The sequence below is a fragment of the Polypterus senegalus genome, chromosome 5 (assembly GCF_016835505.1).
Source record: "Polypterus senegalus isolate Bchr_013 chromosome 5, ASM1683550v1, whole genome shotgun sequence".
Classification (NCBI taxonomy): Eukaryota; Metazoa; Chordata; class Cladistia; order Polypteriformes; family Polypteridae; genus Polypterus; species Polypterus senegalus.
Window position 1 is genome coordinate 189,553,120 of NC_053158.1, and position 24,431 is coordinate 189,577,550.

Sequence of the window (24,431 nt, forward strand, 5' to 3'; positions counted from 1 at the left end):
GGTGTCTGCTGGTTTTCATTGCCTCTTAATCAGCGGCCAAGTCCTGAATGCTTTCACTGTGAACACGTTGATCCTTCTTTCTCCTTCTCCTCCTTCCGGCGTAGGTCTGTCAGGTTGTTTGCCATCAGCCGGAGGGCGAAGGGCTCATGCTGTCTCAGTAATCTTTCTCATAAAGAGCTACTGTGTGTTTATTTAAACAGCTCTTACTGGAAGTGCCAAAAAGGACTGGAGTTAGAGCCATGGCAACCGAGAAGAGCCGGAAATGACTTGATCTGTGTGTCCTGTTTGTCAGATTACCGGAGACCCTCTGATTAAACCTGAATGCGCTCCGACTGGAGGACTGGTGGGGTTCATCCGAATTCAAAGAGGTTACACTTGATGTTGCCGTGCATTCATCAGGCTTACCAACATAGAGGAGAACTTGGCAGTCTTTATCAATTTCTTTTTTATTGTGAAAGGTGATAACGGTTTATGAGATAAAAACAAATGTAGTAAAGATGAAAGGAATGGGACTTAAAATAACAAAAGGAAAAAGCGTTTGTGTGGTTCACACGTTTACCAGCTGAACTTACTCCCGTTAGCATTAATAGCAGTAGGAATAGACAGGGCAATGAAACAAGAATTCACCCCCTTTGAGATCTTCTGAATCTTTTTTTTTTCTTTTGACGTTTCGATTTTATCTCGCGCCTGATAAAAGACTGCAGTGCACTGACGAGGCGTAAAGACACAGCAGCTCACTTCTCATTCACTCCTCACCGAGGTCACATTCAGTGGAATCGCTGACTGCAAGTGGAATTAGTGAAAGTGGACTTTGCAATCCCATTGCTTAACAACATTCTGTTTATTGCCTGCCTGGCAAGATATTCGTTTTATTGCTTATTTGTTGAAGAAAAGATCATAAAGAAGAGAAAAAAAGATGATTATTACGGGTCCTTTAATAATACTATCAGATCTGCGGCACTTAAATCAGCACAACACAAACAAAAAAAGAAAGAAAAGCAGTTTAATTCCACGACTCTGGCAATTTGTGAGTTCATCTGTAGATTATTTTTACACAAGTTTTAAGGCTGACCCTGACAGCGATATTCTAATCTAATTTTGTAATCTGACGAAGACTAGCTCTTGTGTTTAACTGAAATATGCCACACTCGCTATTACTTACAGTGGCGCAGTTAGGAGACTTGGGTTCGCTTCTTGGGTTCTCCCCGTGTCTGCGTGGGTTTCCTCCCACAGTCCAAATACATGCAGGTTAGGTACATTGGTGATCGTAAATTGTCCCTAATGTGTGCTTGGTATGTGGGTGTGTGTGCCCTGTGCTGGGCTGGCGCCCTGCCCGGGGTTTGTTCCTGCCTTGTGCCCTGTGTTGGTTGGGATTGGCTCCAGCAGATCCCCGTGACCCTGTGTTAAGATATAGTGGGTTGGATAATGACTGACTGGTTATACACTACAAATGCTAGAATGTTCTTGGTTTATTGATTTGGAACCAGTAATAATAAATAATACTAATTCTTTACATTTATATGATATTCTGCTTTACACCATTTCTGTGTAGCATCCACCTGGATGATGCGACGGCAGCCATTTTGCAGCACTACACTCACTACATTTTAGCTGTTAGGTGGTGAAGAGGTGAGATAGTTAGCCAATTAGAAACCGGGGATAGTGACTCGACCATGGAGGGCAATTTAGCCAGGACATCAGAATACACCATGGGATGCCCAGGGATCTTTAATGACCACAGAGAGTCAGGACCCTCGGTTTTACATCTCATCTGATGGACAGCACCAGTTTTACAGCACATTGACCCCGTCTCTGCACTGGGGCATTGGGATCCACACACAGACCATAGGGTAAGCGCTCTCTGCTGGCCTCACCAACACCTCTTCCAGCAGCAACCCAAGCTTTTCCCTAGATGGTCTCCCATCCAAGTGGTGGACAGGCCTGGACAGGCTTCAGGTGGATGACCACTTCTGAAGTCAATCAAACCAACAACTCCAGCTTTAAGGACATGCAGCCTGCTTTAACAATACCCCACATGGAGTCGTCATAAAAAATGTATACATCTGCGTATTACCTTATGTGTTGTAAGGGCCTTTGAACCTTGAGAAATGGTTAGTTTGGCATTGCAAAGCTGTGTTTTACACGTAGCGTCTCTAACACTTTCATTTTGGCTGGCAACACATGGCAACTCATTGTAGATGGAGCGATCACGTAACGTTCAAGATTTGTTCCACCAATATTTCCATCTCCGTCAGACTGATATCGTTTTACTAGTTCTCTGTTCTCCAGTCTTTCCAGGAATGTGTAGGCCCATCTCTGCCTGAACGGCAACTTCTGGCAGCTCCTAGCGAGTCAGGACAGCTGATGAGCTCTCCTCAATCCCGGTGAAGTTCGGAGACATTTTCTAAATTAAGAAAATTGACAAATGCTTATACTCCCACTGCTAAGAGAAGGACCCAAATTGTGTCACTCTGAGCCAATGTATTATTGTCGAAGACCTACTTCATATTCCAGTTCAGTCAGATTTTGCATCTGAAGAATCAGGAATTGCTAAATTAAGGTAAACGCTTTTGACGTGTTTGCACGGTACAATGACATTCACACCTGCAGACTCGAGCCAGCCATAATGCAAACAGCGCACAGTGAATACAGCACCATATAGCACAAGTTTATGGGTTTATAGGGTCATTATTGTCGCCAACCGGCACCATGATTAGTGAGCATAATAACTTTACTTTGAAATGCTTACCATAAAAGTTTCAGTTTACAAGTCCACCTGCCATTGAGTTTCACTCAGTGGGATGTTACAGGGATAAGAAACTGAATGCCATCCAATCAGCAGATATTTTTCTGTTATACATTACTTTGTAATTCCACTGTCTGTAAATGTCTGTTGCCATGTACTTCACTAATAGGTGACCCACCTCCATAAATATAAGATCAGGTAAGCTCACATTACAAACGCTAGTATGAGTTTTTCATACTTTGTATTAGAGGAAAAGAGGAAGGCCTAAGAGAAGGTTTATGGATGTGGTGAGAGAGGACATGCAGGTGATGGGAGTGACAGAGCAAGATGACGAGGAGAGAAAGATATGGAAGACGATGATTCGCTGTGGCAACCCCTAACAGGATCAGCCGAAAAAAGAAGAAGAAGAGCAGTTAAGACGAGAACAGACCATTCAGCCCAACAAAGTTCGCCAGTCCTTTCCACTTAACTCTTCCGAAAAAGTTGAGTTTTGAAAGTCCCTAAAGTCCTCGTGTCTACCACACTTCTTGGTCATCAGATCCACTGCCAGGGAGAGGCAACTTTGACCTTGACAAGATCTCAAGATGCCAGTCTGCTTGTGATTCCTAGAATTAATAAAATAAAAGGGGGAGGCCGAGCTTTTAGTTACAGGGCCCCTAAACTGTGGAGTGGTCTGCCTGCTACTATAAGAGATGCCCCTTCGGTCTCAGTTTTCAAATCTCGGCTGAAGCCTCACTACTTCAGTTTAGCACACCCTGACTAGAGCTGCTGATTAACTGTACACACTGCGTCTCTGTTGTTGGTCATTAGCACTAAAACATGAGTAACATGATGGTTAGAAGTTGTTACTAACCCTCACCTATTCTGTTTCTCTTCTTGGTATTCAAATGTGGCACTTGGTGCCACGGCCCACCTGCCAAGTTGTTCTGCCTGCCTATGGTAAAGTCATCCCTGATGGAGGATCGCAGAAATCATGGGAAAGAGGGGTCCTTTCATCGGATTAGTGCTATTTCAACTGTGGAATGGCCAAATGGGGGAGGCAGCTTGATGGATGAGGTCTCCAGGACTCTAAACAAATCCAAATCTTATTATGTGATATCATCTACCATTAAATTCTACTCCGTACTTCTAATATTTTTATTTTTATACTGTATTGAGAATTTGTTCTGTTCTGTGTATTGTATTATATTGTATTGACCCCGTTTTTCTTTTTGACACCCACTGCACGACCAACCTACCTGGAAAGGGGTCTCTCTTTGAACTGCCTTTCCCAAGGTTTCTTCTATTTTTTTCCCTACTGGAGTTTTTCCTTGTCTTCTTAGAGAGTCAAGGCTGGGGGGCTGTCAAGAGGCAGGGCCTGTTAAAGCCCATTGCAGCACTTCTTGTGTGATTTTGGGCTATACGAAAGTAAATTGTATTGTATTATATTGTACGAGCAGTGGGAGGCTCTCTGGCAAATGAAATGGAAATCCCTGCAGTGTTCAAATCAGGTTGGCTTCACAAGAGACCAAGACGCCTTATTGAGTCCAACAGATCTGACGCAGAAGCAGATGATCAGGAATCCCAAGAATCAGAGGAGGCACGTTTCACGTTAGGATGGATTCCTTCATTTCAGAATTGTCCAGGCATTTTGAAAGCCTAAACAACATATGTATCCTTTTTTGTCCAAGGAGTATGAGCACGGAGGAGATCTCGGCCTCTTGTGCAAATTTAGATGTAATAATATTCAAAGGATCTGTCACATCATTTGAAAGATGAAGTGATTCATGTCAAAAACATGTACGAGGCAAATGTTAAGGGCCGAAGGTGGGCCCTGTGATTGTTGATATCATATCATGAGATACACATACAGAAATAAAAACGTTTCAAAAAGATACATCAGCTTTGTTAGTAATTTTAATTTAAAGCTACTGGACACTCCACACATCATGAGACACAACATGCAGTATGATATGATATAAATGTAATTATGGTTGCACGAAATTTCAATGTGATTGATGTCAAGTTTGAGTGTAGCTTGGGGAGGTAACATTCTTGTAGTATGGAGCCAGGGGGCCCAGGTGCTCAGCCATAATTGTCAGGGGCCCAAGATTTTCTGGCAGCAGGGCTGTGGTCATTCATTCCATGTTTCTGTGTTTCTCTGTGTGTAGAAAAACTTCCTAATGTTTGTGTGAAATTTACCTTTAACTGTGTCCCCATGTTATTGATAAAACTTATTTTAACATCACGGTCTTGATCCACTGGACTAATTCACGTTATCATTTTAAATACTTCAGTCAGGTCTCCTCTTAATCTTCTTTTGCTTAAACTGTAAAGGCTCAGCTCTTTTAATCTTTCCTCATCCTTCATCCCCTGTAGCCCTGGAATCAGCCCAGTTGCTCTTCTCTGGACCTTTTCTTGTGCTGCTATGTCCATTTTGTAGCCTGGAATCCAAAACTGCACAGAGGACTCAAGATGAGGCCTCACCAGTGTGTTATAAAGTTTAAGCAGGACCTCCTGTGACTTGTACTCCACACATCAAGGCGCTATATAACCTGACATTCCGTTAGCCTTCTTAACGGCTTGTGAATGCTGTCGGGAAGTCAATAGCTTAGAGTCCACTATGTCTCCTAAATCCTTCTCATGAGGTGTACTTTTGATTTTCTGACCTCACATTGTGTATTCAAACCTCACATTTGTAATTCCTATATGTACAGTGGTGTGAAAAACTATTTGCCCCCTTCCTGATTTCTTATTCTTTTGCATGTTTGTCACACAAAATGTTTCTGATCATCAAACACATTTAACCATTAGTCAAATATAACACAAGTAAACACAAAATGCAGTTTTTAAATGATGGTTTTTATTATTTAGGGAGAAAAAATCCAAACCTACATGGCCTGTGTGAAAAAGTAATTGCCCCTGAACCTAATAACTGGTCCACCCTTATGCAATAACTCAATCAAGCGTCCTTGCAATGAGTCTTTTACAGCGCTTCTCATCTTTGCAGAATTGTTGTAATTCAGCTTTATTTGAGGGTTTTCTAGCATGAACCGCCTTTTTAAGGTCATGCCATAGCATCTCAATTGTTCAGGTCAGGACTTTGACTAGGCCACTCCAAAGTCTTCATTTTGTTTTTCAGCCATTCAGAGGTGGATTTGCTGGTGTGTTTTGGGTCATTGTCCTGTTGCAGCACCCAAGATTCCTAGTTGACGAACAGATGGCGGACATTCTCCTTCAGGATTTTTGGTAGACAGTAGAATTCATGGTTCCATCTATCACAGCAAGCCTTCCAGGTCCTGAAGCAGCAAAACAACCCCAGACCATCACACTACCACCACCATATTTTACTGTTGGTATGATGTTCTTTTTCTCTGTGTTCCTTTTACCCAGATGTAACGGGACATTTGCCTTCCAAAAGTTCAACTTTTGTCTCATCAGTCCACAAGGTATTTTCCCAAAAGTCTTGGCAATCATTGAGATGTTTCTTAGCAAAATTGAGACGAGCCCTAATGTTCTTTTTGCTTAACAGTGGTTTGCCTTGGAAATCTGCCATGCAGGCCGTTTTTGCCCAGTCTCTTTCTTATGGTGGAGTCGTGAACACTGACCTTAATTGAGGCAAGTGAGGCCTGCAGTTCTTTAGACGTTGTCCTGGGGTCTTTGTGACCTCTCGGATGTCGTCTCTGCGCTCTTGGGGTAATTTTGGTCGGCCGCCACTCCTGGGAAGGTTCACCACTGTTCCATGTTTTTGCCATTTGTGGATAATGGCTCTCACTGTGGTTCGCTGGAGTCCCAAAGCTTTAGAAATGGCTTTATAACCTTTACCAGACTGATAGATCTCAATTACTTCTGTTCTCATTTGTTCCTGAATTTCTTTGGATCTTGGCATGATGTCTAGCTTTTGAGGTGCTTTTGGTCTACTTCTCTGTGTCAGGCAGCTCCTATTTAAGTGATTTCTTGATTGAAACAGGTGTGGCAGTAATCAGGCCTGGGGTGGCTACAAATTGAACTCAGGTGTGATACACCACAGTTAGGTTATTTTTAACAAGGGGCAATTACTTTTTCACACAGGGCCATGTAGGTTTGGATTTTTTCTCCCTAAATAATAAAACCATCATTTAAAAACATTTTGTGTTTACTTGTGTTATATTTGACTAATGGTTAAATGTGTTTGATGATCAGAAACATTTTGTGTGACAAACATGCAAAAGAATAAGAAATCAAGAAGGGGGCAAATAGTTTTTCACACCACTGTAATACTTCACATTTACTGCCTAGTCGTTCTTCTCTGGACCTTTTTTTGTGCTGCTATGTCCTTTTTGTAGCCTGGAGACCAAAACTGCACACAGGACTCCAGATGAGGCCTCACCAGTGTGTTATAAAGCTTCAGCGTCAACTCCTGGGACTGGTACTCCACACATCAAGGCGCTATATGAACTGACAGTCTGCTAGCCTTCATTATAGGTGTACATTTCTGTTCTGCTGTTGATGTCTGATTATGAGTTGACATACAGTAGTAGGATTGGTAAGGCCTTGTACGTTTGTCAATAAAGAGCCAGAAGACACACACTGTCTGCTCATCTTTTCTTATCAATATGTACAACAGTGCATTACCAATACTCTATACTCTGAAGTAGCAGGATGCCATTGCTTGTGTTCCTGGTGTGTTAAATTTAAACAAAATAGCAAGTATGCTCCCAAAAAGTTTGTAAAAAAAACGTTTATTCACAGATGGCTGAAAGCGTGAAAGCTTTACTATAGAATATTACTAAGCATTCATAACAGTATTACATTTACAAAAGCGTTACCAGATTACATAAACTCTGTAAAGACAGTTTTATGAGGTGGGTGTTTGATTTAATTTTAACCACAACTCTTCTCAAAATGACTTATCTGTTCATTTTACTATATATGTACTTATACTGTATATATACGTAAATTGGGGAGCAATATACTTGTACCCGCGCTTCTTCCATTCCTGGAAACACTTCCTGCACTCATCCCTCATTACCGTGTCTAGAGCCTCCTATGCTTTTTCTCAGATTTCTTCCACATAACCATCTTCCCTTCTGTCTCAATTTTTCAGTTTTGGGAACAAAAAATAAAAAGTCATAGGGAGTGTGATTTGGCACAAAAGCGCCAACCACATTGATTTTGATCAAAAGCTTGGTGTGTGCTGTCCTGGTGCTAAAAATGCAGTTTTAAGTGCTCCACTGATTCAGAGGTTTTTTTCCTGATGCTTTCTCACTATTCAGTGTAAAGCTGTTGATTATCGGTTCATGAGGGACAAACAAGGCTTTTAATGGCAAAAAAAAAAAAAAAATCTGATCATCATTGCTGTGACGTTCCATGTGATGTGACGAAGAAGGCAGGGCATGATTGTGGAATAAATGGTAGAAATACACGCTTGAATAAATCAGCAGGATGTCACTCGGCAGACTGATTAACAAAACTGGAGGCATACGACAACAAGTGGAAGGTCGATACCTACACCCTACTCACGTTTCCCCTTGCGTGTGTGCATATGTATATATATATATATACAGTATATATATATAGTATATATATATATATATATATATATATATATATATATATATCTTTATATATGATGCGCTACTGTGGCTGTTCGTTTGTCTGTCCAGGATTTTAAATCACCTGCAGCTCGGAAACCGTTTGACCTATCCACCTGAAATTTGGTACACATCTACTATGTGACATCTACTATCCGCTTTTGGGGTGATGATTGACCTCCAAGGTTATTCCTATTTTTTATTTTATTTTATTGTAGTAGCAACTGTCGGTAGCGGCCAGCAGGGCAGTCGTGCGGCGCATGTGTATGGGCGTCGTTCTCATTCCCTACCACCTTCGCTGTCACTTCCCCTACCTCTTTATATCTTAAATCATTCTTGAGGCAGATTGAAGACTTAAGTGCCAGCTTAAGTGAAAAATTAAAGAAAAAACATGCACAACACAAACACTAACTTAATCAGTTTTAACACAAAAAGATGCCAACGAAAGAAGAGAAGAAGTGGGTAGAGAAAAGAAGCACATCAACCTCTGAGCAAACAAACGCTAAACTACAGAGACAGAATATGAAAACTATGACAGCTCAAATCACTGCATGTTATTGTGCAGTGCGCCGTTACTGGTATATATATATATATATATATATTGTACATGCCACATTGGATAGATGGGCATCCCGGCAGGAGAAAGGAGAAAGCCAGACCCTGAAGTAATGGCTGGAGGGGATGGACAGACAGCCCAATGAGAATAAAAGATGCTGCAGGGGAGAGGTTATTCCCCTGGGACACGAGATGGAAACAGCTGTCTGTATCGGTGTCCATTTAGGAACCAGCAGGGAATGCTGGGAGATGTAGTCTGGCAACACAGCCCTGATGGGGACCATGGGTGCCGCAAGGGGTTGCTGCAGGGAGATGCACTCCCTAATAAGTGGTACTTCTGTATGACCCGGAAGTACTTCCATCGGAAAGTGGCCCTGGCACCACAAGTACTCCAAGGTCCTGAATAAAAGGGACTGCACTTCCGTATCCAGGCGAGTTGGAGCTGGGAGAACATAAGCAACACTCTACTGGAGGAGGTGAGAAATATTGAAATGAGAGAGGATATTGTGATTGTGGTTTTGCAACTTGTGGGATTGTGTCTTTATTTGAACCTGGGACTCTTTTGTGTGTTCATGCTGGATGCCCCTGTTGTAATGGACACCACTCATGGGCAGGTGTCCTGGCCAGAATGGTGCCCAGCCAGGAGTCCAGTGTGATGCAAGGACAGGGGGATACAACCTATCAGGACTACGCTAGATGGCAGCATCCCCAGGCTAGGATTCTCACACGGACACCCACAGGGCATGCTGGGACCTGTAGTCCCATGGTGCAGCACTTTTGGTTTCCATGAGGGCCCCAGCAGGGGGAGCTCTCAGGATTAGTAATCCATATTTTATGTGGGCTACATTCTTGAAGTGCTTCCAAGGGGTTATGTCCTAACACTGACAGTACTCCCGGGTTCAAGTTAAAAGAAGCTGCTCAACCTCGTCCATGTGAGGTGGAGTCGGGTGAAAGAGGACACAGCTCATCTGGAGGAGTGGAAGGAGAAAGAAGAAAAGAAGAATTGCGTTGTGTTGTGTTTATGCCTTTGTCAAAGTCTTTTGGAAAGGCACCTTTGCTAATAAACCTTTTATTTAAACTTATGGTTGTGAAATTGTGTCTGAGGTTTGGGGAGGTGAAATGCCCCCTAGTGGTCATGTGGGGCGCTACAGCCTTTCTCAGCTAGTATAAGGCGCAGGGCAAACACACACCAAGGACAAATCATTGTCACTAATGCACATAATCTGCATGTCTTTGGACATGGATACCCACCCAGACACAGGGAGAACATGCAAACTCCAGGCAGGGAGGACATGGGACGTGAACCCAGTTCTCCTTACTGCAAGGCAGCAATACTTCAACTGTGCCACAGTGCCACCCCAAAGTTGACCAACTTTTAGAATGTTTGCTTTTGTATTAGTGATGAGTGAACCCCTCTGAATTTGTTTTCATTTGAGTTTGGAAAAATTGAAGAAATGTTTTGGGATCTTTGCCGAACTTAGCGGCATGCATTAAAGTCAACCTGAAAGGAAAAGACTGAACTGTTTTGAGTGGATTATAATGGTGCGGTGGACTTTTCAGTGTCCCAGATGCCAAGGGAAGCATCAGCCAACTATGCTGTACCAATTATTGGGACCAAAAATGTGACCTGAGCTGTGAGGCAGCAGTGCTAACCACTGCACCACCGTGTTTCCCTGAGATTAAATGAATTCATTTAAATATCAGAGCAGTGAAGTGTCTTGCAGTGAGTGGCAGATAGGAAGCAAGAATTCCCTAAGGCTGGACCCTCAACAGATCTGGTAGCAGATGCTCAACTCTCTCAAACCTTGACACTTCTGCTTGCTCACTGCCACTGCTACCAAGCAAGTGCATCACTAAATACGTGGATTCTTCACTCCTTCTTGTTTGTATCAACTGCACAGCACTCTGGGTAATACCATTAAAGGGATAGGGCCATGTATTACACACAGGTCACGTACAAGTCCATACAAAGTGACATTACCTTTAAGATACAAATATACCGACACATCAATTAGCTTTTAGTATCAGTTTTTTGGGGTTTTGGGGCCGTCCCTTCCAAACATTGGCAGCTACAGCTCTGTGATGACATGCTGGCCTGGTAAGGCATCATGGGGCTCTGGGAAAAAATATTTGTCTAAGACAACCAGGAAGATATTCGACGAACACGGTCATCGTTGAACAAAGCATACTCACGGTGAGGAAAAAAACGTTGGCGAATTTTAACAGCTCAAAACTATTTCGATTTTGATTTGACATACTGAATGAATCCCCGAGGGGAAATGATCTTTTCACATGACCCTTGGGCGGGGGTCAGCCATTGCACGGTGCCCTGGGGCAATTTTTACGTTAACGGCCTTTGTCAAGAACCCGACAGAGTAGGATCCCTAGAGCCATTTCTTCATTTGTATTTTTAATTGCATATTTAAATGGTACGGAGATTTGCGGAACAATATTTTAATAAATTATTTATATTATCTTTGGCAAAGCAGAGCACTGCCATAGTGACTCCAAAAAAGAAGGAGTAAAATTATATTGTTGTTACAAATTAATTACTTTATAAGAATATTTTTATTAGCAGTAGAGGAGAAGCTTATATTGCGTGAAAAGAAAAGTTTCTATTAGACTTCATAAACAACTTAACAAAAGGATGTACACACCAAATGACGGAGACGCTACTACATTTCTCAGGCCTCACTCACATCAGCCTCCCACACAACTGATGGACGCCTGAGGAGAAGATGCCATCTTTAGTGATGTTACAAAATGAGAAGTCCAGTGCCATGTTCATGATTTTTTTCTCTCCAGACAAACAAAACCTAAACTTGTAGGCCCAATGCAAATTGTACTGTAAAAATGTAAACAAAATATATAAAACAAGAAAAAGAGTACAAACACACAGCACCAGCCCAAACTTTAGCCCTCCTAAACTTCATAATAAGTGCCATTGTAGTAAAATGGCTTGTCGGACACACAGTGGCCCACAACTTCAGGCGTCCACCGCTGTGTGTTTAGTTTCGTGAAGCTGTCTTTATGTGGCCGGACAATGACCGTGCTCTTGGAAGCCACCGAGGGGTCCTCATCGAAGAAGTTAAAGGGCCGCAGAAAGAATCCAACTGCATTCCCGGGGGTGGCCGTGTTTGGGATGTCTTCCGAGTGGGGGATATGCAGGAAGCCGACGGTTACCCAGGCAACCAAATCCTGTGGAGACAACAAACACATGAGGAAGAGGAAGAGAGCATCTGTTACAAGACCTGCCCATTGGAAAAACATTACCGCTGAATGGCCCGTGAGACTCAAAAGGGATTCATTTAGGAATTGACTTTGTCACAGACATTTCTCCTAAGACAGCGGTAGACGAAAACGAGACATGAGATACGACTGAGGTAAAAGGAGTCAAAATTGAGAATTTGGTTTGAAAAGCATGTGATATTTATCTAATTAACTTATAATTGGACGGATGCCTTCATCCTGTGTGACTTACAACATTTGAGATATGATTGGTTACGTCTCTTTTGTTTTTCCAATTGGAGCACAGGGACATGAAGTGACTTTCTCGTGGCCACATGGTGTCAGTAGTGGGATTTGAATGCACAACCTCAGGCTTTGAAGTCTTAAGTCTTACCCACGATGCTGCACTGCCTGCCTTCTTCCTCTAGAATGAGTGGGCTTTAATTGGAGCACAGTAATAAAAATTAAGAGTCGTGGATTGCATTATTCAGACACAAGGACTACAGTTCTGTAATCATGATAAAGTGATCTGTTACCACTTCAACATGTACAGTCGTGGCCAACAGTTTTGCAAATGACACAAAAAATAAGTTTCACAAAGTTTGTTGCTTCTGTTTTTAGGATGCCATTTTGCATCTACTCCTGAATGAGTGATCAGTTGGATTGCAATTAATTAATGGACAGTCCCTCTTTGCCATGAAAATGAACTTCTTTCCAAAAACCAGCGTTCCTCAACCTTTAAGTATTTGTGACCCGAGTTTTCATAACAGTTTTAATTGCGCACCCTTTACGTTTTTTTGGAACCCTAATAAAATGTATTCCTATATTATTCGCTGCCGATACACCGCTACCAGTTTTATTATACCTACTTAACTTTTATCAACATTTATCTAACTCTAAATTTATTTTTCTAGTATCAGAATGTAGTTTAAGTTAATTTGTTTTGGTTTCAATAGATGTCTTTTTCATATTTTCGATTCTTGTTTTCTTTTTTTCACATCTTTGCGCCCCCTTTTTGCCCCACAGGTTGAGAACCACCATCAAAAACCCAGAAAGGACCATCATTGTCTTGCGCAACAAGGGCTTCACAGGCAGGTATTGCTGTTAGTAAGATTGCACCTAAATCGGCCATTTATCAGATGTCACACATGTGCATTATAGGGTGTTTCATTTTCTAAGGCAAAAAATAAAATGTAGAAGTTTTGCAGGCTTTGCTTACGCCCCGAGTCTCAGTGATATAAAAGATATATATGCCAAATTTCAAGAAGATTGGATGCACACTTTGATCAGTTTTGTAAAAGTAGGCAAAAAATGTGATTTTTCAATGTTAATTACTTTTATTGGGAAAACTAGAAATCACAAACTTAAAATCATATTAAAACTAGACACTAAGATTAATAGGTAGTATGCAAAACGTGTTATATTAATCAACTTTGAACGATGCAATCCCTTCTTTTGTTCGCTTGGTGACGACTTTTCTGTGATGCTCGACTACCCTCAACAAGAATTGGTTTTGTTGTTCGTCCCTGACCGATTCGTTAAACTTTTTTTTTATCAGAGCAATTCCTCTTTCTGCGGTATCATTGACCACCTTAAGAGCGTTCACATGACTTCTTAGAGAATCACTGCAGTATTCTGTCACATCGTGGATCCCAAACAATTCAAAGAACGTCTTTGTTTTATTAGTAACGAAATGGCTCAGGTCTTTTCCTTCAAAAACTAGGTTTTTACCCTCTAATCGTTTTATTTCCTTTTGCTTTGCAAGTTTGGTTTCTAAATTTTTCGTCATATATTTTCCTTTTCAGCCTGAGTAATACGTTCGTCCAGAAAAGCCAATCCTACGTTTGTTTCTGACAGATACCAAAGGTGTCTCTTAGCAACTGTGAGGGCACTTCTTTTGACGTCTGCATCTGGGTAAGTGCTCAGAAGCTGTAGCATATCCAAACCATTCTTTGGAGCCCGTCGACTTACAATTGCCTCGTGCCAAAAGCGAACATATATGAGGCTGACAAACCTGTTTCATTCCTTTCAATTCTCGTTGAGGAATATTCGACTGTTTAGTGAAGAGGACAATTTTAAGTGCATATATTGCCTTTGCCATCCACCTTGCTTGATGCAGAGCCCCTGGGATCCTGAAACTGAAGTCGTTTTTAGACCAACCTCCTAGGTACACTGTAATAAAAGTGATCAGTGTGTGCAACCCCTAAATATTATCCAATCTTCTTGAAATTTGGCATATATATCTTTTACATCACTGGGACTCGGGGCATAAGCAAAGTCATATGAAAATCACATCTTTGGAAAAATGAAACACCCTAACGTGCAAGTAGGGGGACGTTGTGTGGACCAAGCAAAGATAATTCCATGCCAGGGCAGGGGGTGGCAGGGTACACTAAACCTTCTTCTGTTACCTCTACAGACCAGCCTATCTGAGTCAGTGATCATGATGCTGTTTCTGGCACTCAGAAGAAGGTCACTTCCGGTCCCGGTGCCCAGAAGAACGTCACTTCCGGCGCACAGGCTGATGTCAGAAGGACATCACTTCCAGTTCCCCTACATCACTTCCGGTCTGATCCCTTGAAACCTCCATCTTTTCCAACTCTCGTCAGTTCTGTCTTGGACTCAGTATTGTCAACAGCTCTGTACTGTTTAAAAACCATTTGCAGCCAGGACTATTATACGGGTGGCTGCCCCAAACCTTTTTATGTGCGTCGAGTCTGTTCCTTTTCACACAGATCATCAAGAACTTCAAAGAGAGTGGTTCAATTGTTGAAGAAGGATTCAGGGTGCCCAAGAAAGTCCAGCAAGTGCCAGGAGCCTCTCCTAAAGTTGAATAATGGCTCGGGATCGGGGCACCACCAGGGCAGAGCTTGCAGAACGACAGCAGGCAGGTGTGAGTGAGGTGAAGACTTTTGGAGGATGGCCTGGTGGGTGTCAAGAAGCCAAGAAAACCATCAGGGGCAGACTGATATTCTGCAAAGGGTACAGGGATTGGACTGATGAGGACTGCTGGGGTCAAGTCATCTTGTCTGATGAATCCCCTTTCCGATTGTTTGGGGCATCCGAAGAAAAGAAAAGGTGAAGAGCGATGCCATCAGTCCTGTGTCACGCCAACAGTAAAGCATCCTGAGACCATTCATGTATGGGGTTGCAGTGGGCTCACTCACAATTTTGCCTAAGAACATAGCCATGAATAAAGAATGGGGCCAAGAGCAACTTCTCCTAACCATCCAAGAACAGTTTGGTGACCAACAATGCCTTTGTCAGCATGATGGAGCAGAGTGCCACAAGGCAACAGTGAGAAATAAGTGGCTCAGGGAACAAAACATTGAAATTTGGGGTCCATGGCCAGGAAACTCCCCAGACCTTAATCCCATTGAGAACTTGTGGTCAATCCTCACAAGGCGGGTGGACAAACAAAAACCCACCAATTGTGACAAACTCCAAGCAGTGATTATGCAAGAATAGGCTGCTGCCATCAGTCAGGATTTGGCTCAGAAGTTGACTGACAGCATGCCAGGGCGAATGGCAGAGGTCTTGAAAAAGAAAGGAGGGCCAACACTGCAGATATGGAGTCTTTGCATAAACCTTGTGTCATTGTCAATAAAAGCCTTTGATACTTATGAAATGCTTGTAATGCTACTTCAGTAATAATAATAATAATAGTAAATTTTACTTATATAGCGCCTTTCCAATGCTCAAGGCGCTTCACAGAGTCTTAAAGAAGAAGATAACCAGAAAGGTATATGTAACATTAGATACAAATGTTTTTCTGAATAGAACAATGAAACAGATAACAAAGCATTAAATAGAATAAAGGACAATAAACCAGAGTAAAATACTAAATTCAATACTAAAAGAAAAACCTAACAAATAACCTAATTTGTGACATAACAGACACACATTTATCCTGAGCACCTGGACAGAGAGGTAAACTGGAAGAAAGGGCAGAATGTTAAGTTAAGTTAAAAGCCTTCCTAAATAGATGAGTTTGAAGTTGTTTTTCAAAAGAATGAATGGAGTCAGCTGATCTCATTAATTTCGGGAGGTCATTCCAAAGTCTGGGTGCTTATGGAGCTGAAGGCCCCGTCACCCATAGAGTGCAGGTTAGTGTGGGGCACAACAAGATGGCCAGAATCAGAGGACCTTAGTAGGCGAACAGGAGCCTAGTGATTTAGAAGGTCACTGATGTAGTCTGGTGCAAGGCCATTTAAAGCTTTGTGGGTTATTAAAAGAATTTTGTATTCAATCCTGTAAGACACAGGGAGCCAGTGAAGACGGAGCAGGATGGGTGTGATGTGCTCACTGTTGCTGGTTCGTGTCAGGACTCTTGCAGCAGAGTTTTGAATCAACTGGAGCTGTCATATAAGATTAGAAGGGGCACCTGTCAGCAGCGAGTTACAACAATCGATGTGGGATGTGATAAAAACACGGACAAGTTTCTCACCATTAGAAAAGGAGAGGAACAAGCGAACAAGTGATATGTTACGGAGGTGAAAGTGAGAAGGTTTCTTAATGTGGTTTATGTGGCGGAATAAGAAAGGGAGAAATCAAAAATGACACCAAGATTCCTTGCATCAGAAGAAGGCCTGATGAAGTCGCCATCAAGAATATACCATAGAAACATCTGACAAAAAGATCTAAAAACACTGAACAGCAGACTTTGTGAAAACCAACACTTTTGTCCTTCTCCAAAATTTTGGCCACGACTGTATCACTGAACTTTCAAATTATAAAAGGCCCTTCTTAGAACTTCTTTCAACTTTGTTGAGATCCACTCATCAAACTCAAGAGGAGACCCCAGAGAGAATTTGAGGTATTTTGTCTCATGAGACAAATCTGAGAATCAGGAGACAAAAGAACACGTCTCCATTGTTTTTCTTTCTGATCTCATTGTTGTTCAGGAGCAACCAAATCAATATTAAGGAGATCCCCTTTTTTGAGTTTTCGGCCCTTTGGGTGGGAAGGAATTCAATGGAGCCCGAGGGTCCACAGGAGTTGCTTATTCACTCTAAAGAAAGAGGAATTTGTCTTCTTTGCCTGTCAGACAACCTTATATCCTTACTCATCCAATAGCAAAAGAAAAGTCCAGAATTTGGTCAATTATTACTTTATGCACCCAATGGACAGAAACTCGACAATAAGGGGACACGATTTTAAAAGGTTCCAAAAAAACCTTTGCTCTACCTCATTCACAATGTTCTCGTTGTTTCGGATGTAGTCTTCAAAGTGCACCACTGGCTCCCAAGGGTCATTTTGACAATAGATGGTACTGCTTGTCATCTCGCTGTCCCGATACCGTGTCACTGCCAAGGGATATCTGAAAAAAAGAAAAAAAAAAATAATAGGACTCATTTGATCTTTTCTCTAAACTTTCTCATTCCAATTCAGAGTTTTCAGGAGTTGGAGCCTCTCTGAGCAATACAAGACCCACCATGAGACTCCAGTCCATCACAGGCTGCAGTTTCTTACACACATTGACTATTAATTTAGAAACTCCAGTTCACTTAATCCGCGTGTAGAAGAAAACTGGAATTGACACCTTGTTCAAAGTTTGTGGATGAGACATCGGGCCAACATAGCTATTAGCTGAGCAAACAGGCTTATTGGACTGAATGGTCTCCTTTCATTTGCCAAACTTCTTATGTTCTTATGTCTGTGAATGCCATAAACCAGCGACTTTCACACTTATGCTTCTGCAGCTCTGATCGCCTAACACACACAGGTCAGCCACAACATTAAAACCGCTAGCAGGTGAAGTGAATCACATTGACTATCTCATTACAATGGCATCTGTTGACCTCAATACACATCTGTGCAAGTGGATACTGGGCTTTCTTACCAGCCGACCACAGAGAATACACATGAGTAAGCATTCCTCCTCCTCTTCCATAACACTGAGCACTGGAGCACCACAAGGCTGTGTGCTGAGCCCTCTCCTATACTCGATTTTTACATATGAGTTTAAACCCACTTATGATTCCAACATCATAATTAAGTTTGCAGATGATACCACCATGATAGGCCTGATCTCTAATAACAACCAGACACACTACAGAGAAGACGTTCAGAACCTGGAGAACTGGGGCTGAGACAATCACCTTGTTCTCGACTCAAAGAAAACAAGAGAGGTGACTGTGGACTTCAGGAGACTGAGACTCAATGGTCACTACCCCCATCAGCAGCAATGATGAGAGGCTGGAGAAAGTTCAGAGCTTTGGATTCCTAGGAGTCCATTTCAGTCAAGATCTGTTATGGTCTATCAACATGACAGTAATTGCCAAAAATGTCTTCAGAGGCTTCACTTTCTGGAGAGTTTCAAGAAAGCACAACTCCCACAAAAGCTACTATTCAGCTTCTAAAGGTGCACCATAGAGTCTGCCATCACATACTGCATTTTAGCATAGTACTCTGGTTGCACCTCTGAGAACAGGAAAATCCTCCAGCACATCAATCAAAATGGTCCAAAAGATCACTGGCTCACAGCCTCCATCACTGGAAGAAATCTTTAGAACCTGCTGCAGCTGTAAAGTCAGGAACATCTGCAGAGACCTGACCCATCGTTGCTGTGGCATTTTCATTCCGCTGCCATCTGGTAAGTGCTTCAGAGCCCTGTATGCCCGCACCACCAGGTTAAAGAACCTGAGAGCATTGAGATTTTTGAACACACACAGCGATTACCTTGAACTGAAGCTCAGGTACATCACACAAACTCATATGCTTATACGTGCCGGACTGTGTGCAGTCTATTTATAATGGTGCTGATTGTGCAATTACTGTGACAGCTTCATTGTTTATTAAAATCCCCTTCATGCTCATTTTCAACATTATTACCCCTCTCCACTTCTACAGTGCAACTTATTATTTTACCAACCAAAGGCAAAGATTTCTTTTGTATATATGTGGCATGTATGGATTTGCTTCAAATTTTATTTTTTAATTTATTATATTTCATTATATTTTATTGTACACACAAATTAAATATATCCTGTCTTATCTTATCTTGTCCTATCTTCTCTTCTATCTCCTTATCTTGTCTTGTCCTATCTTATCCTACCCTATCCCATCTTCTCCTTTCTTGTCTTATCTTACCTTGTCTTGTATTGTCTTTTCCTATCCAATCTTATTACCTACCTTATCTTTCCTTACCTTAGCTAATCTTTCTTTATCTTATCCTATCTCTTTTTAACCTTCATCTTATCTTATTGTATTTTATTTTTTCTTGTATTATCTTGCCTTGTCTTTCTTATCTTATCATATCTTGTTGTGACATATCTTGTCTTATCTTAGCATATCTTATCATATCTTACACTATCTTGTCTTACCTGGTTCTGTCTTATCTTATCTCGTCTTGTCTTATCATTTCCTATCTTCTCTTCTCTCTCCTTATCTTGTCTTGTCCTATCTTATCCTACCCTATCCTATTTTCTCTTCTCTTCCCTTACTTTATCTTGTCCTAACTTACTTTATCTTACCTTATCATTTCTTGTCTCTTCCCATCCTATCTTATCACTTTGTACCCTGCCTTATCTTTCCTTACCTTAGCTCATCTTTCTTTATCAGCTTATCTTATTTTATATTGTCTTATCTTTCCTTATCTTATATTGTCTTACCTTACCTTGTCTTGCCTTTATTTATCTTTTTTTGCCTTGTCTGGCCTTATCTTTCCTTATCATATCTTTCCTTAACCTATTTTGTCATACCTTGTTATATCTTTTTTAATCTTGGGTTTAAGCCATTTTATTTATATTTGCACTCATGTACCTTTCTGCAATATCATAATCTGCAAAAATTGACAATATATTTTTAAAATTTGTAAAAAAATGTTTCACTTTTGGAATGCAATTTTATGTAGCAAATGAATATATACCATGAAAAATGCAAAACTTATACCTTATTTGCCCACACCTTCTAATTTTTCTGGACTTCTCTGAGATAGCAGTTCTGTGTCATGTGACATTTTTAAATCAATAAATAATGTGTTGGCATTTTCAAGTGAGGTGTGTAGGTAGCATGGCAGAGTGAAGTGACTCCGGAGGTAGATGTGGGATTGACCCATTCCCTTATTAGTGTTGGGGCCATGACTACCGTGCCTGCATCCCACAGGCTTTTAAAAGAAAACTGCAGAGCGACAAATAAAAAAATAAGGAGGAAACGAGAGAGGTGCCAGAGATCAGCCATTGTCAGAGATAGGAGGAAGAGCGTTCAGTAGCCCTGACAGAGCAGGCTGATTTACTGGTGGAGCAGGTAGAATGGTGAGGGAGTCCTCCTTAGGGATCTAACGGATGCCAGGAGAGCATTAATGAAGGGGAGAGGACAGCTGACTCTGAACTATCTGGCAGATGCTGATGGAGGCAGCCAGATGTGAGGACCACAGCTGCTGGTGTCTCTGCTGGCTGTGCAGTGTGCTGGGTGAGCTGGGGAGACAGGAGTGAGGAAGTTGCACCGGGCTCAGTGAAAAGAGAGAGTAAGGACCCGATGTCTGTGTTTTATTCCGGTTTAATCTTTGGATTATTGATTGAATTTTAAGTCACAGACTGTTACTGATTTTATAGACTATTTATTTAGGGATGATCTTTTTGTACTTCACTTTGGACACTGTTGTTTGTCTTTTTTTGTTTTGTAATAAAAGCACTGAATCACTTTGTACTAACCCCTTGTTGACTGTGTGTGACCTCATTTGCCCAGCTCATCCTCAGGTGCATTATCGAAGGTTCCAGGATCAATAGGCTCCCACAGGCGAACTTGGGATCATGAAGCTGACCCGGACCGTCACAACTCCATATACATCAGCTCATTCTCCTCAAGTCTTCTCCCTGTGCTGTAGGACAAAGTGGGCATTGCCCATTCTTCTATGCTTTTAGTGGCACTATTCAGACAGTAGATTTAACTTTGATGCAAAAATCCTGTATGCCTTAAAACCACACCACCTGCATGCTTAAGGCCCTGTCCACACGGATGTCTGAACTGAGCGTCTTTCTGCCTTCTGTAGCATCAGTGGAGCATTAAATGGCAGGCGTTTTTCTGCTCATGGCACTGAATCAGACAGTCCACTTGGACTTTCACCACTCACAAATGGCTTTTTCTTGGCATCAATTTCTGCCAAAATCTAGATGAGTGCAAAGAATATGTTTACATGTCGTTCATTTAACGTTCTGGAGGACTGGTTAGGTCCCATGATTATGTGTATATTATATTTACTCTCTATATATAAAATCTTTATATGTTCAAGTTTTGACTTTAAATATTCCAACGCTGACTTTATATACTCAGGTTTTGACTTTATATATTCGGGAATGACTTTATATATTCCAGCGCTGACTTTATAAATTCAAGTTTTGACTTTATATATTCCAGCACTGACTTTATATATTCAAGTTTTGACTTTATATATTCAGAAACAAGTTTTGACTTTATGTATACCGACACTGACTTTATATATTCAAGTTTTGACTTTATATATTCAGACAGTGACTTTATATAATCAAGTTTTGACTTTATATATTTGGGAATGACTTTATATATTCAAGTTTTGACTTTATATATTCTCACACCGACTTTATATAGTTAGAAAATCAATGTATTTGCCTGTTTGGCACCCTATAATATATATATATATATATATATATATATATATATATATCTATCTATATATATATATATATATATATATATATATATATATATATAAAGATAGATAGATACTTTATTAATCCCAAGGGAAATTCACATAATCCAGCAGCAGTATACTGATACAAAGAAACAATATTAAATTAAATAGTAATAAAAATGAAAAGAATTAAAATAAAATTAATGTTCGCATTTACTCCCCCGGGTGGAATTGAAGAGTCACATAATGTGGGGGAGGAACGATCTCTTTAGTCTGTCATTGGAACAGGACAATGACAAAAGTCTGTCACTGAAGCTGCTCCTCTGCCTAGAGATGACACTGTTCAGTGGATGCAGTGGATTCTTCATGATTGACAGGAGTTTGCTTAGTGCCCGTCACTCTGCCACAGATGTTAAACTGTCCAACTTTAATCCTACAATAGAGCCTGCCTTCTTAACAAGTTTGTCCAGGCGTGAGGTGTCTTTCATCTTTATGCTGCCACCCCAGCACACCACCGCGTAGAAGAGGGCACTCGCCACAACCGTCTGGTAGAACATCTGCAGCATCTTACTGCAGATGTTGAAGGATGCCAACGTTCTCAGAAAGTATATTCTGCTATAATATATATATATATAATATATATATATATATATATATTCAATGCATTTGTCCCGACCTGATTGCATGGGTGGTTACCTACCAGGTAACGCATGTGGTTGGTCTGCCATTCGACAAACATTTGCCACAGGGCCCTCTTTCAGTTGCGAGAAGCAGATCATGGAATGCTGTATAGTTTACTGTCAAATAATGCAAAGAGTTCTGCTTCAACATATATATATAAAGTATATATGTATATGTATATATATATTTATATAAATACAGATTTACACAAATTATCAACAAAATAATAATAATAATTATAATAATAATAATGGAGAATTTGAAGCAGTGCATACACGAGTACTCTTTGTATATTTGCTTACTTCAAGGTGACAAGTAGGTGCTCTTTAACGCTGACTCTCATACTGGTCAACCTGCGCATAATATTGTGTTACACCAGCTACCGCAGGCAATCAAACACGAAACTGATATCCGACAGTATTTGAAGAACTTATGCAGAAATTGTTACATTTCTTCATAGATTACACACATACGCTGTGAAGCCAGAGGGTGAACACAGTAGTGATGGAGAGAGAAGAGAAGAGAAGAGAAGAGAAGATAAACTAATGCAGAATAAGATAAGATTAGCCCACGCTAAGATAAGATAAGCCAATATAAGATAAGATAAGACAAGCTAAGCTAAGGTAAGATATGATAAGATAGGGTAAGGCAAGATAAGATAAGCTAAGACAAGACCAGGTGGTGCTGTTTTCTCTGCCTACGTTGCCATATCAGAAGGATTTTTAATACAAGGAGGTCTTTCTTCTGGTCTAAGAAAGCCAACTGATCCATATTTTGCGAATTCAATGAAGGATGAACATGAAACTCCACAGGTTAAAAACATTGTGGACTGCCTGATAACTGCCCCCATCCCACAGGTTAACATACAAAACTACAATCTGGGCAGCAGGTTGGTGTTTACCAGAGGCAAACGAACACAAATGTAACATCATATTGAAGTCAATTAGGCACCACTACAAAGTGCAGCTTAAGTTCGGAGGTCGCTCAGAGCACGTTCATTTAACCAAGATCTGAACGCCTGTGTGGACGGGCCTGAGTGAAGAGCTGAACGGCAGCTCTACCAGCACTGTGGTCAGCTCTGTACTTTATCTGATAACTAGGTGCAAATCAGAAATGAGAGGACACCTATGCAGAAACTCCTTTAGACAAAGTGGCACCCCAATGCACAGTCATCTTAGGTTTGCTACCAAAGCCTGAACTCTGGCAGGATAAGAGGGACAAAATAAGACATCTTATAAGCACTGGTTCTATAACTGGAAGGGACTTTAATCTAACCACCAGAGGTTACATCAGCGTTTCTCAACCTTTACGTATTTGCAACCTCAGTTTTCATAACAGTTTTAATCGCTCCCCCCTAACGTTTTTTTGAAAGGAGCCCACTAATACCAATTTGTTCTTTTTTAATTAATGATATATCATAGATGCCTATTTTATTATACCTACTTAACATTTATTGACATTTATCTAACTCAATATTTATTTTTCTAGTATCAGAATGTAGTTTAAGTGAATTTGTTTTGGTTTCAATAGATGTATTTTTCATATTTTCGATTCTTGTTTTCTTTTTTTCACATCTTTGCGCCAAGGGGGGGCTCACCCCACAGTTTGAGAACCACTGGGTTACATCTTCTTTTTGAACTCTGGGTATTCCTCTCCTCTCTCTGTTTGGCATAGCTGACCGCCGAGAATCGGTTCTCTTTGGGGGCACTGCATGTTGACGTTGTGTTCTCTCTCTGAGCTCAAAGCGGATGAGTCGCTCCTTTAGTGAGGAGAGGACACCCACTCTCGGAAAAGCAAAGAGCTCACAAACGTTCTTTAGCCTGGAAGCAACTCTCCATTCAACCTCAGAGCTGAATGTCCTGAACCAGCTCTATGATCCATCTTGCCAAGCCAAGCTCCATACCAGTGACTGAGCCCAGTCAGAGAAGAAAAAAGGAAACTTCAGCACCTACACTCTTGTGTCAGAAGGATCAACGCATTCCTATGAAGTTGTAGAGGACACAGCAAAAAGCCTAAAAGTGAGCCGAGGAAGGCAGTGTCATGTCACACCACAGACAAA

At 41.1% G+C, this 24,431-nt stretch overlaps 1 protein-coding gene across 1 annotated transcript in view; it reads right to left on the reverse strand.

The window, feature by feature from the left end:
• Positions 1-11,397: 11,397 nt before the first annotated feature.
• Positions 11,398-24,431, reverse strand: part of aoc1 (amine oxidase copper containing 1) — a 30,450-nt gene continuing 17,416 nt past the window's right edge. Inside the window, exons 4-5 of the mRNA XM_039753826.1 lie at positions 17,269-17,401; positions 11,398-12,051 (exon numbers count right to left, since the gene is read on the reverse strand). Coding sequence (XP_039609760.1) covers positions 11,776-12,051; positions 17,269-17,401 — 409 coding nt within the window. The 3' untranslated portion in view covers positions 11,398-11,775. The remainder of the gene's footprint in view (positions 12,052-17,268; positions 17,402-24,431) is intronic.